Raw genomic sequence first — 15,146 nt, forward strand, 5'->3', positions numbered from 1 at the left:
TACAAGTGATAATTACTTACTGATTGATGTGACAAGTTGTTACTTTTACATTAGCCTTCAGATTCAAATGGTGGCTGCGTAAGTCTCATTCAGCTTCTTGTAAAACCATATTAGGCTTTGATGCAAAACTAAAGACTTGTCAGCCGATGGAAAACTGTCAGAGTGTGTTGCCATGATAATTTAATTCATGTTAAAATAAATCCATTACTTTCTTCAGTTAAATCATCAAACCTTTTGTTCTTAGCTGCAAGAAGGACTTAGATTGCAATAAGTGTCTGTCTTCTTGGTTATTTCTGAGACAAATGGGTGCTCCTCGATTTTCAACATCTCAATAGAGCATTATAATAGGTAGTCCAGCTCCCAGTTTCAATCAATATGCTGAAGTGGTTTATGAAAATCTTTGCCCTGCCGGGCGTGGCTCAGCAGTTGAGCGTAGACCTGGGATCCAGGCGATCAGGGTTCGATTGCCGGTCAGGGCACATGCCCGGTTGTGGGCTTGATCAATGACTCTCTCATCATTGATGTTTCTGTCTCTCTCTCTGCCTCTCCTTTCCTCTCTCTAAAATCAATAAAGATATATAAAAAAAAAATTTTCTTTTTTTAAAAAAGAAACTTTTAGAAAATCTTTATGTTTTCTCTGCCCCTGGTAAAATTTGATGATGCTGAAACATTCTATTTTGATTCTTTAATTGGAAAAATCTAATGAATGAGGAACCATAACCTATTAAGCACTTTGCTTGCTCTTGAGTTACTTTATGTGGATTAATGGTGGAATTGGTTGGCTTTTTACAAGAGTAATTAAAAGGACTTCTGGATTTTATTTCTTAAACAGGACTGTATTTCCTAAAGCAAGGCCTTTGATGCTTTAAAAGGCAAAGTTGGAACCAAACTAAGCTGTCTGTGATGGTGTTGGGTTTTTTTGTTTTGTTTCTTTGGTCTGTCTTTCTTTTTTCCTTTTAAGCAGACTTGAAATTGTTCTCGGAACCTAACTTTAGATTGCTTGAGGGAGCTGTGGCTGTTACTTTCCAAAAAGCAGACACCATCCTCCTTTGTTATATTGCTAATATTGATTTTTTTCCCCCTGCTACCTTTATCCAGGGATACAGAGGGACACTGGTAAAGCCCCCTTCTCTTATCTCTTTGCAGGCTTGTTGATCGGTGCTGGCTGTGCCCTCTACCCCTTGGGCTGGGACAGCGAGGAAGTTCGGCAGGCTTGTGGCTACATTTCTGGCCAGTTTGACCTGGGTAAGTTCTCGTCATAGATGGCACTCCTTTTAGAAAAGAACCTATCTGATCTTTCATAGGAGCAGAAAGTAGACAAGGGATGGGGGAGAAAAACACATGTTGGTATTGCAGCCAGAGTCCACTTTAACAATACCCATGCTTTCACTTATCCTTCTGTTTCAGTGAAGAGCCATTTATAATCTACTGTTGACCTGAACTATGGGAAATATTGTAGATACAAAGAAAAGAAATAACCCTTGTTCTGAAGTGTTTGTGTTTATTAATTCATTCATTCAAAATCATATATTTACTACTCATCGCAAATGCTAAAAATAATTGTCAATGGAATTCACACTCTATGAGAAGATAAAGCAAACAAAACTATCAAGGAAATGACAGGAAGGGCTAGGGGATATATAGCAATTTCACTCGAAGGCAGTAGACAACTTTATGAAAGGGATAAGAATCAGATTGGGTTTTCAAGGTAGTGACGTGTGTGAATTATCTGACAGTAAACAGAAACACCTTGCTGGCAAGGATTATGGGATAGCAAAGGCACAGGGGAGGAATGAGAACAGTTTATCAGGAGACCATGGAGAAAAAGGAAATCTGGGAATTCACACACTGATGAAAGGCTCATGAATTTTTCTGTGTACTAATTAGAAAGTTTCAGATATTTTTCACCTATAGATTAGTGTATTCTGCTTTGCAATCTATAAGTTTTTTGCATACTACATGGGTTTCACCATTATAAGTTGTAATGATGGGATAATATTTCACTTGGTTGGTTACTTAACCACTTCCTTATTTCTTTCTATTCCAGTTTCTGTTATTTAAAGACATAGTTTAATGAACATAAGTCTTTTCCTAATTGAATTATTTTCTTAGGATGTTCTTCTAGAATTGGTGTTACTAGACCAAAGACTATGAACCCATAAGACACATTGTCAAATGATAACAAATATTTTTTCTTAATATGTGGATAGACAGATTGTTTTTGACCATTAGTGCATAGTGAGTTACTAACTAAACATCCACTTTACACATTAAATAGTTTACACTTAGAAGAAAAATTTTGAGGGAATTGGTCTAATGGCAGTATTACCATACCCCAAATCACTTCAAATTATTTTTATGTTAGAACTTCTATGAAAATTTTGTTTCTATTAGATACTGAGAAAAATGGACAGATGTGATAGCATATCAAAGGTCTGTGAATTTGAAATGAGCAATTTTTATTTGACTCAATGACAAACACTCTGCTTCACTCAAAATAATACTGGCTCTTTTGGTAGAGAAGTTGGTGCTCTAAATACCACGTAATTCACTGGAATACAAACCAAGAGGTCCCCCTCTGCCCATGCTTCCTCCTTGATGATGAGGCTTTCTTAAGGCTGGATTTGTTTGTGCTTGCCATAAATTATCAGAAGGAGAAAATGCTGGCACGAAGTTGACTACCAGTGTTTTGTTTTGTTTTTGTTTGTTTCTGGAAAGCAAACTGTCCAGGGGTATATTTTAACATAGTGTTTGGCATTTCCCTTTCTCTAGTATTTGAAGTTTTCTTGGCTGTTTCATACAGGCCTCGACTTGATTAGAATACTGTTCTAGCTGATCTCTCTTGTTATTGTGTGTGGCTATACTAATTAGCAGGTTATAATGAAACTCAGATCTTGTTATTACCTTCATTACTAAACCTCAGTGTTCTATGTCTTCTTAGCATTGTGGATTAAAAATGTCAAACTTAAACTTTAAAGAAAACCTCTTGCCTCTTTACTAGAGGTAATAATATGTTATTAAACTCACTGAAGCCATTTTAGCAATTTAAAAACTGTAGTGTCATTTTAATTTTTGCTTTTTTATTTATAGATTTCTCTTAGACTGCATGCTGAGAAAATAAAAAACTGGGATCATTTACACATAAAATGAGTTTCTAGGTCACCTGAATAAGTGTGTTGAGTTTGCTTTCTCCAAGCTACTATTATTTTTGCAGACTCTGTTATCTTTACTTTAAAAAGAAGATGTAAAGAGAAACTGTTGCATAGAGATATCATTATGCCTATCCCACCAGTCTACCTATTTGCTGTCTTTAAGAAATTGTTACTGTTCCCCTGAACAAAGATGAAGGATGAACTTTGGTAAATGAGTGAAGTCACAGATTATGGAGCAAACTTGGGCCTGGGAGCCAGAGCATGCACGTGAGGATGAGAATTCACTAAGGAGAGCTCTGGGGCTCATTTTTAGTGGCATACCCACTGCTTGCTGCGGCCACACCCTGCCCCTGCCACTTCTGGGAATCTGAGCTTACTTCTGCCTCTTCCCAAAGGAGACAGCATGTGGGCACATCTTCCTCCCAAAGGCTGGGAAATATTAATGCTGTTAAGGTTCATGCCCTACTTATTGTAGAATATGGGCGACTTTCTTGCATGCTATATTGAAATGTTGTTACTCAATTTCTAGAGCACATCCTGAAAGAAATCATCTCTTCTGTTCCCACATGAAAGATTATTTAAGGAGTGCATTCTTTCACTCACTCAGCTAACAAATATTTATGGGGTGCTGCCAGTGTGCCAGACCCTGTGCTAGGTGCTTGGGACCTGGTACCAGCAAGTAATTTAAAAAAGACACTATTCACTGTTCCCAGGGAACTTAAAAATTAGCAGGAGAGGCAGATATTCAATAAGATATTCCAATATACGTGGGAAGTATGTTAGAAAGGGAAAGTGTCAGACAGAAGAAGCAGTGAGCACTGTGGTTGCCTTGCCAATATTATTCCACTCTAGTTGGTGACTCCAAACCAGAGGTTGGCAGGCATTTCTGTAAGAGACAAGTAAGTAAATACTTTCAGCTTTGTGAACCATATATTCTCTCTTTTAACTACTCAGTTCTGCAGTTGTAATATGAAAAGCACTTCATGTATGAATGGGTATGACTGTGTCCTAATAAAACTTTTTTTACAAAAACAGGTGCTTGGACTGTAGTTTGAGGACCCCTGGTTTCAACCAAAGCATACCCCTGACATTCCAGTAAACGTCTCCTTTACTGATCCCTTCAGCTCCCCAGGTCAGGGCCTAGGTCAGTCCAAGACTCAGCACTCAGCAGTCCCATCCAATTATCCTAGAGTATGCTACTAAATACTACAATTTTCTTGTTGTGCAGTATTGTAAAATAAGGTGGCAAGCACTATAAATTAATCTTGGTTATCCCAGATAACACTAGCATACAATGGGAAGGCTTAAGCCCATTTGGGTCAGTGAGACTAGAGGAGATGTTTCAAGAGATTTCTGAGGAAGAAGGGATCATGTGCCTAAGGGAGAGGTTCCAGAAACTATGTTTTCCCTCCCTCTGGTTATAATCTGACAAGATGGAGTGGCAGGAGGAGCAGCCTGCAGGAGAGGGTGATGTACAGGTGGGCGGAAAAATCAGCCTGTGGGCAGTCATCCTGAAGCAGGCCTTCCCTAGGAATTTACAACCTAGTTGACAACATAGTAATTCATTTCCTTATTGGTAAAGTTTGAGGCATGCTTTCTCTTACTTGCAGCTAAAAGCAGCCTGACTGGTATTTTATCTGGTTGCGATATCACCATTCAAGGGGGGCCTGGCCTCACCTGGGAGCTTCCTAAGGAAGTATTATTTCTAGCTGAGCCCTTAAGGCTGTAGAAGGCTTAGGAAGAGTGAGTGTGGACATTTTTTAGGGTGGCTTGGGGGGTAGGTTGCATAGGGCAGGAAGAAGAGCAGGAAGGAGGACTAGTGACCACACTGCAGATCTGCTTTAGGGGCTGCATCCTTGTTTCAACAGGTTTTAATTCCACCTACCAGCCATGAGAAAAGTAATATTTTAGAGAGAGTAGGTAGGGCATCTTAGGAAAAGAACACTTAAACTGCATCCAGAAATATAAGTAGTGGTTAGGCAAGGAAGGGACTTCATTAAAAGTTCACATTTATGGTTGTAATATAATATGATAGGAGTCTAATAAAATCTATTTTTTTAAATGCCCCTTTTCTTTAAAAAGGCGATTTGGGGAAAATATTTTTTACCCACCTTGAAAACAACTTAATAAAGCTATTGAGTATTTCTCAAGAATTTTAATATTTTATTAAGTGCAAAGCTTTGACATAATTTTGCAAAAATACTCACTTTTACAAATTAAAGATTGTTACTCTGCTTACCATTGGATCACACTTACTTATGAAGAACCAAGGAGCAGGTTTGAATACACACATCTTCAAAACAGAAACAAGAGTCCAAACAGAATGCATCATGAATTCCTAAATTCCCAACTGAAATTGTATAGCTTGCCTTGACAGTAGCTCTCAACCTTTGGCATTAGAATCAGAGGTAGACTTGTTGAGAATGTGGATTTTTAGAATGTGGAAAAAATCATAATTTCTATGAGAAATTATTATTTTCTCATTTGTGTTTTAAACAAATATCCCAAGTGAGTCTGGTGCAAGTGGTCAGTGCACATACTTGGAAAAAATACTGTCCTACTTTATATAGAAAATTAATTTTTTGTACTTTGCTAGAATTTAGTTTAACAAACATTCATTTTGTTTTATATAAACTACGATGCTCTAGCTTTAGGTTAAAAAAACCTGACTCCAACTGGCTTAAAGAAACAAAGAAGACAATTAAGATATCTTATTACAGAAAGGCCAGAGCTACGGTGAGCTGCAGACTTGACCGATCCGGGGGCTCAAAGATGTTGTGTGTCTTCAAGTTGGCTTCATGCTGAGGCCAGTTCTCCCTTTGGTCATAAGATAACTGCATTTGGCCCTTGTAGCGCTAAGCACCTTGTTCATGTCAAATAGGAGAGGGTGAGCTTCTCCCCCGTAATGGACTAAAAGTCTCTTAGTCTAGTTGGGCCAATTTTGCCATGTGTCACTCTTGAATGAATAGCGGCTGCCAGAAAATACCATGTACTAATTGGCTTCTTACGGTCCAGGTTGGATGTGTTCAGAATTGTAGAGAGTCAGATTTTACTGAGAAGCAGTGGTATTCGTGAGTGGAAGATGAGGCAAAGAGGAGAAGAGGCTTCTCAGTGTGTCTTTTTTGGACTTCAGTGCCCTGTATTCCTTCCATCATGAAGTCCATGGTTGTGGTCAGTGATGGTTTATGCTGTTTAAGTGTTAACAATGTTGATTTTATTTATTACTTGTTAAGAGAATAAAACAGTACAGATGATAAGAATAATACATAATGTAGCACAGCACCTTCACCTGACAGGAGCTCAAAAGATGTTTGCTACGATTATTCATATTATTTGTGCAGGACCATTTTAAGTGAGTATTTGCTGGTCAATCTTTACTCTTCCTTTTATATTTCATGACTAAGTTTGGATTGACACATAAAGTCTTAATAATCACATTGTCTAATTGATATAGTTTATGCCTCAAAGATATTTTTATCCAGGAAAGACTTTTCTAATTATACCCTTATGCTCAAAAGTAGTGTTTTAATTAATTTATTTTGCTGATTTGCCAAGTGAATTTGAGTAATTATTGCTTTCATTTTGCTCTTTAATTTGAATGAGAGGCCATTCAAATTAAAGAGCAAAATGAAAGCAATAATTTCTGTTTTTGAAATTATACTCTTAGGCTCCGAAGAACAGTACCATAAATTCTGAAAACTTAGAACCTCTTCATGTTGGAAAAGATGAGAGTCTGTTTTTTCATATTTTCAATCCAGCAAGAAATCTCTTCTCTAATCTGAACAGTGAGCATCCCACATCTCTTTTCACACGTTTCCTTTAGCTCTGTGACTCCTGATTCATATTTTCTCTTCTTTCAAATATAATTGCATTTGAGAAAAACTGATTTGCAAGTTATGAGGAGATCAGTGGGCAAGAATGGGAACAAAAATAGAATTTGTTTTTTGAGCTTTGTCAAGCTTGGTGCTGGTGCTTCATAGAAATCTGAGTGACCGAGTTTTCCTGATATCCACAACTAAGTCTCTACTTCTGCCAACACAACAGAAGAAGCTGCTGCCAGCTTCTGTGATATTAATACAGAAGGCTCTACCTAGTGGCCTATGGGCATCTGAGTTGTGCACCAGAATGGGACTTGCCTGGGAGGTGCTTGCAGAAGGCAGCAGTTAGTGTCCGTCACTTGGTTCTAGAAGAGACTCCTAAAACTTGAAGCATTTCTGGTAATTGCTTAAAGTAAATTTATAATCCCATTCTGATACTGCTTTTGGGGAGAGTAGTAAGGTGTTAAACATGCATTGAGATTTAGCCAAATATAAAGTTGTTACAACAGCAATGGCTTTTTACTGGACCTGTTCCAAACTTTTGACACTTACATCCAAGTCACTGAGAGTCATTAAGAATTTATATGCATATATGCACAACCCAAGGACACGGACAATGCTGGGGAGAAGGTCTGGGGAGGGGGATGGGATGGGGTGGAACGGGTCATTGGGGAGAAAAAGGGACATCTGTAATATTTTAAACAAAAATAAAATTTAAAAAATTAAAATAAAATGCAAAGTGGGGAAAAAAAGGTCCAGCAGAAGCCTGCATTCCCTCACACAGAGAGCTAGTGCAGGAAGGTGACAAAGGAAAGTCAGGCAGCGCTGTAAGTTAAACCAAGAACCAAACTGGGTAAGCCCAGGGGGACCCAGGGAACACTCTGAAATGTGACACCAAATGATGCTGGGAAATTCCCGCAGGCAGAGGAAGCCCAGCCTAGCCAGTGGTGCAGTGAAAAATCCTGTCTTGTTCATGTTTAACCCCCAACTCTGCATCATCTTGCCTTCCTGTCTTGCCACATGTACTCGCAGCTGGAGCTGCCTGGGACAGCTTTAATTGCACATAAAAATCCTGTAGTCTTTCTCTTAGGGAGCACATACTTTTGCTTATGGAAAACCTTTTTATGTGTCATCTAGAAAAAACCTTTCCTGTAGTGGGATATGTTGTTTCCTATGGAGTACATAACCACTCAATCTCACTAGGCCCAAGAAATTTTGTGGAGGAAAATGTGCCCTCTGTGTCTGTGCACTGCTCTGGTCCTCTCCAGAGGCGTCCTGGAGAAGACGAAGTCTATGCTCCCTTCTCTGTCCATGTGGGCACATTTGTTCTGCACACATATCCTCCTCACTTAACATTTTCCACTATTTTATGATTAATGCCTGAATGTTGTCTTTATTATCTGTAGGCTGTTTGCTCCATTTTTTGTGGTTGGTGGGAGTGGGCTGTGGTTGGTGGGAATGGGCTGTGGTTGGTGGGAATGGGCTGTGGTTGGTGGGAATGGGCTGTGGTTGGTGCGATTGGGCTGTGGTTGGTGGGAATGGGCTGTGGTTGGTGGGAATGGGCTGTGGTTGGTGGGAATGGGCTGTGGTTGGTGGGAGTGAGATGTGGCCGGAAACAGGGACCTCCTCAGTTATGCTGCTGTGTGCTAAACTCAGCAGAGCAACATGTACAAATGGCATGGAGGAGGTGAATGAATACTACACAATAAAAATTGCCATGTTCAGGTTTCTTATTTTGCTTGTCATATGACCAACATATTTATTGAGTTCTTGCTCTTTGTACTTACAAGTATAAAAGTTGCCCACTGATTTTACGTATGTTCGTATGTATACATGCATATATGTGTGTGTGTATAGTTAAATTTTAATTCATATTTGCTTAATTTTGATTTTGAAATAATTTCATATTTATAGAAAAGTTGCAAAAACAGTACAAAGAATTCCCATATACTCTTCCCTGGATTTCCTTAATGTTAAATTTCATCATATTTACTTTGTCATTTTCCCCCTGCCTCCTACTCTGTTCCCTCTCTCAGACTCAATGTCCTCCAACCATAGGTAGTTAACTGAATAATTCCTTAAAATGACATTATTTTACATAGCAGTACAATTATCAAAATTAGGAAATTATCACTGATACACTGTTTCTCTCTAATCTCTACCTTATTTATATCTTTAAGTAAAAATTATGCATAAAAGAAATGGAATTTACTTCTTTTTCTCCTAGTGGGTTTTGCTTGTTCTAGACTTTATTTCTGCTTTATGGTTTTCCATTTGTAGAAAATAAACACAAAGTAGTATTTAAAATCTCCAGATGTTCAAATCTAAAAAAAACAACAAAGAATGCTAGTTGTCCATACCTACACTCTGATATTAGAAATTATTAGGATTCCAGAAAGTATTAATAATTATAATAACTATAATAATATGCAGAGCTGTCTTTTGTCTTTTTCCCTAATGTATAGTTTGGGCTCAGTATGACTGAACCTCAGATCAAATGCAACTGCTTTTCTGGCTGTCTTTTCTGCTCACAAATTTGAGCAACTGAGGGACGTGTGAGACCTCAGATTAGTACTTTCTGGTAAATCCCCAAGTTGATGATGGCTAGCACCCTTTCCTTGGGGGATAGTAATAGTACTTGGGTAAAACCCTTCTTCGCTTTTTTTCCTCAGCTCTTTATCCTAAAGGAGGAGCTAGAACATTTCTATGGGGGCAAGAGAGACTCAACAGAGGAAATTAAAAGTACAACTCTATCAAGATTTTGGCGGGGGGGGAATCCAGCAGAGAAATGTATACCATTGAATAGAACTGAAAGAATTTATAATTCAGGAAGATTTTCCCCCCTGAAATCATAAACCCATATCACGTGTTCTCATATTTGAATATGGTCCTTGTACAGAGTCATTGTCCCCATCATGCATTCCTCTGTATAGCCCTCACCTCACTCCTGCTCCAGCTACAGAATGAATGGAGATGTACTGGATAACATTTACAAGGCTGATATATATTTTCCTATCAAATTTCACTATAATGTATCTCCTTAAATATAGTGCTGTTATGAGCTCTTTGCCAATACATCTTTTCCAGAGAGTAAATCCCTGCTCCCTCTGATACCTGGTTGTGTGTAAAGGTAGAATCTCCCCCCTCCCCTGCCCCTAACTAATGCCACAGCTCAAATGCATTAGTCCTTAATGATGGACACCTCTACATTTTATGTTCTTACTCTTTACATTCTGGTTATCTCTGTGGAGAAATAAGGCAAACGAAGAAGGTGGAGACTCTTTTAAAAATGTCTTGCCCCCTCTTCTTTTTAAAGTGGCTTAGTTCCAGTGCTTCGAGCTGGAACAACATACATTGAGGCATACTATGTGTTTTGGGGGAAAGGTATTCAGTTACCAAGAGAGTTCAGTCCCCTAAACCTGGGAGTGAAGGGAGAGGTAGAAAGATATTGTCAACCTATTACATTAGAATCAAGAGCTGCAGTTCTTAAGAAGAAACGCTGGACATGTCCCATTCACTGTGCTGCTGTTTTGAAAACAGGAGGCTTGAAGCTGGCCACCCCTTCCGAGGACATTGTGTACACAGGCTTGGTTCTTAGTCTTTGGGAGGTCCTACCATTACACATAAGTCTGCTCAATCTACTCCTGGGAGATACTGAGACCCACTACCGAGTTCTGCTTGTGGACAGCACCCCCTGGAGCACTTCCCTAGTGGGTACATAGAGCACATCCTGAAATTCTGTACAGAATGACCCTGAGAAGCAGTGTGAGTTTCTACTTCTGGTAATAAACAGAGACACTCAGAGGAGCTTGAAAAAGAGCCATGCCTCACAAACTTACTTTACTCAGCCATTTTACTTCTGCATTTTTTGCCCACCAACCAAGTTTGGTGTTCTCATCTCTTTTCAGACCCACAAGGATCATTTTAATTATTTGTTCCATTAAAAGTTTGAGTGAAAGCTTTTGTATGTTTTAGGTCAAAGGTTTAAAACCTGTTTCTTTTTTGCTAGAGATACCTTTGTTCAGTAACTTCACAAAAGAACAAAATGGAATTGGTCCCATGACAGATTATTTTTGTTCTTGGTTCTAATCCATATGCAAACGAGATGTTCTGAATATGAAGAGGCATGAAGGGGTTTATTCAAGAGGAGAGAGACACCTATTGAACTTTTGTCCACGGTATTTAAGAGTACAAAAGTTTTTTCTCTCTCCACTGATCCTTTTACCTTCCTGCCTTCATTATTTATACAGCAAAAAGGGTGAAATCTAATATGCCTGCTTCTTCTCTACACAAACTTTGCATTTATATCTTAACATGTTTAACATTTTAAAATATCAAAGATGAAGGATATTCTGCCTTGATAAATGAAGACAGTCAGCTTATTATATCCAGACTCAGGCACTTGTGGCCACAAGGCTGGGAACTCAGGAGAGACATCATAAGGAAAGAAGCTGGGAACTGGACTCTCTCATCATTGAGTCTATCTCCCTCTCTCCCTCTGAAATCGATAAAGACATATTTAAAAAAATAAAATAAATAAATAAATTATATTTAATTGATTAATGGTGTTGCTGAGTTCAACTATAGCCTTATAGACTTTTTTCTGCCTGCTGGACCTATCCATTCCTGATACAGGGGTGTTGAAGTCTCCAACTATGATAATGAATTCATCTATTTCTCCTTGAAACCTGTCAGTTTTTGCCTCACGTAGTTTGGCGCTCTGTTGTTAGGCACACACACATTACGGATTATTATGTCTTCTGGGAGAATTGACTCCTTTATCACTATTAATGCCCTTTGTTATCCCTAATAACTTCTTGCTTTGAAATCTGCTTTCTCAGAAATTAATATAGCTGCTCCTGTTTTATTTTACTAATTATATTTTTAGTATTGTGGGTGTTATTATCAGTACTAGTACTAAGCCAAGTCTGAGAGATTAGGACCCATTTGGACCCTTGTTATTATGTTCTCGTTCATATGATGCTTTAACTTAAAGGTGAGTGTTGACTCCAGGAGAATCTGGGAGTTTTTCTTCTCCAGTTCAATCGGTAAGCCTCATTTAGCAATTACATGTAAATGGCATCATTCAATTCAGCATTATCCTGCAAATGGGTCTCCTCCATAGAGTGGTTCCTTTCAGAAGGATTGTATCTATTTTGAATTTTTCCTAAGGTACCTCATTATGCATATGAGTTTGATTGATTTAAATTCGAATTAATAGCTTCATCTTTTCTATCCTGACTATTGCCATTCTTCCTTCCCTTCAGTAGGGCTGTGGCCATTAGAGGCAAGAGGCGTAGGCCTTGAGGTCTTTCTGAAATGCCCCAAACCATTCTTGCTTTCTTCAGACTCAAGATAGCTTGCAGCATGTGTTTTCATTCCATTTGATTGAGTGCACCACATTAATAATGGGTATGTCAGTGTCACTTCTGTACTTTAGGAACACACATACTGGGAGAAATAACAGAGCCTCCTGCAAAATCACCCTGATTTGTGCCTGCTTTCTCTTCCCTTCTTGTGTGTGTCTAGGCAAGTGTGAAATCGGCTGGGCCTACTACTGCACAGGAGCAGGTGCTGCTGCTGCAATGCTTCTGTGCACGTGGCTGGCTTGCTTCTCTGGCAAGAAACAGAAGCAGTACCCATACTGAGATGGAGCCATCAAGAGTAAAGAGGAGAAGATGGGCTGAAGGAGCGTGGAGGTACTAAAGCATCCAGCTACTTTCAAAAGGTGGAATAGTGGTTCTAATTCATACAATGCTAATGAAATGAAAGCCAATGGAATCAGAAACATTATGTAATGCGGAAGGGTTGTACAAGATTTATAAAAGAAATGAGAGCATGGGATGATAGAAAAAAAATGGACCAAAGGCTAAAAATATTGCGGGGGTATTAGTTGTTTCTATTCCACAGAGTATTCTTAATGTAGAACATATATGCAGCAAAACAAACCTATATATGCAAACAAGGGTTTGGGATTTTTTTTTAAGAGAAGGACTCAGATAATCAAAAGGGCTAGTAGAAACAGTATTATGTTGGGAAGCAGGGTAACCTGCAGATGTTCCCTGTAGGTCATGGCGCTTCTGAAAGCACACAAGCACATAGAGACATACGCATTCACACATGCCCACGCACAAACACATAAATTGCTGCAAAGACTGTACAAGAGGTTTAGTTGTGCATTACTCTTCTCTTTTCTTTTTAATATACATTTAAAATACTGTATTGTCACTTTATAAAGCATACATTAAACCTAATAAATGGACCAATAAGCCACTCTATCAGTATTTTGTATATTCTGCATAAACTCTTTATGCCCTCAATGTGTTTTCAGTGTTTATGCAGACCTTTACAGTTAAGCCTTTGTGTTTCAATATTATTCAAAAATATGCTATATTTCTCTGAGTAGCTACTGCTATGATATACTTATGAAGTAAAGGGGCATATTTGTGTCCATTTTTCAGTCATTAGATCTTGTTTTCTTTTGTCTATTATACTGTGCTGTATCACATTTATTTCAGTATTCATTTTGTAAAAAACCAAAAAAAATGCTATTTTGTTTGTATTTGAAAAGCTCTGAATAAATTCTCTCTTTGATCAAAAACTAAATGAGTCGTAGATTTGCTTCTTTAACTTCATAAATATAGGCTTTTGACTGTAACAGTCCTGTAATTTTTTTTTCTTTTAAGGCCTCAGATTAATTCACAGGTTAATTATCAATCCAGATATTGTTCTAGGCATATGGAATATTAAAGGTGAGTATAAGATAGTTCCTGCTTTCAACTTCCATTTTTTGCAACCAGAATTCTAACTTCCTGTTCATTACACTTTAATCATGGCCACATTTTTATGAGAGAAGAATTTCATGTTTATTTAAGATTAAGTAGGAAAGGGCAGTGAGGGCCAGGTCATGGTTCAGGAGGTGTCAGGGCCAACAGTCTCCTGGATGATGACAGAGTCATCACAAGATGCATGTAACCTGCTGCTCCTTCACTTTCTACATGTGTTATATCTTCAATGCTTCTGTGCGAGGAGCAATTTCACACCTCTCTTTAGGAATCTTGGCCATTCGAGAAAGATTATCTGACACTTCTGATCCCAGCCTAAAGCCTTGACTAAAGAGAAAGATTTAGACACTTTTATGACTGCCTAACAGAACCAAGTCTTTCAGGAGCCAAGATTTGCATGCTGGATAGTGGATAGATTGTTTTATTAGACAATGCTGAGTTATTGTTGCTATGATAAAACTCCCTTCTTCTCAAATGCTTAATTGATAATGTACTGAATGTCATTGATCGTGTCTTGTCCACTGAGCAGGGGATTCTCCGCTCTGTGGTTTCCTGCAGAGAGGACAAGATGGCATTTTGCTTCCTCAATTAGACCATAACTTTCATGTATTGCTGTGCTTTTCAATTTTTTTTTCATGGCACTTTTCCTGTCAATATAGTATTATGACTTCTTAGTTCCCATTATCAAGTTGGGGTTCTCTGTGGAATTCATTAAGGTCTAATTTCTTGAACAGATTTAATGACAACCTTGTCATTTTTATGTATTGTTTATGATTAAATTTTTAATTTATCTTTATTGTTGAAAGTATTACAGATATTTCCCTTTTCCCCCCCATTGACCCGTCCACCCTGCTCCTGCCTCCTCCCCAGGCTTTCACCACACTATTTTCTGTGTCCTTGGGTTAAGATATATGCAGCCCAGCCCAGCGTGGCTCAGCGGTTGAGCGTCGACCTAGGATCCAGGCGATCGGGGTTCGATTCCCTGTTGGGGCACATGCCCGGGTTGCGGGCTCTATCAATGACTCTCTCATCATTGATGTTTCTATCTCTCACCCTCCCTCTCCTGTCCTCTCTCTGAAATCGATAAAGATATATTAAAAAAAAAAAAATTATATATGCATATAAGGACTTTGGCTCTCTTCCCACAACCCTTCCCCCCTTCCCTCTGAGATTAGTCAGTCTATTCCATGCTTCCATGTCTCTGCATCTATTTTGTTCATCAGTTTATTTTGTTCATTAGATTCCACGTATAAGTGAGATTATGTGATATTTATCGTTCTCTGACTGGCTTATTTCACTTAGCATAACTACCTGGAGAGTAGTTTTTATGATTTTAGACATTAATAAACCTCACTAGATTAAAAGGTTGATCGCTCTGACATGATGACATC

The 15,146-nt window shown here is 38.5% G+C and overlaps 1 protein-coding gene across 1 annotated transcript in view; it reads left to right on the forward strand.

Annotated features, from left to right (window-relative positions):
• LHFPL6 (LHFPL tetraspan subfamily member 6) overlaps positions 1-13,566 on the forward strand; it is a 244,932-nt gene extending 231,366 nt beyond the window's left edge. Inside the window, exons 3-4 of the mRNA XM_081131006.1 lie at positions 1,147-1,245; positions 12,500-13,566. Coding sequence (XP_080987132.1) covers positions 1,147-1,245; positions 12,500-12,618 — 218 coding nt within the window. The 3' untranslated portion in view covers positions 12,619-13,566. The remainder of the gene's footprint in view (positions 1-1,146; positions 1,246-12,499) is intronic.
• Positions 13,567-15,146: the final 1,580 nt, after the last annotated feature.

This window comes from Miniopterus schreibersii, assembly GCF_964146895.1.
Source record: "Miniopterus schreibersii genome assembly, chromosome: 2".
Lineage (NCBI taxonomy): Eukaryota > Metazoa > Chordata > Mammalia > Chiroptera > Miniopteridae > Miniopterus > Miniopterus schreibersii.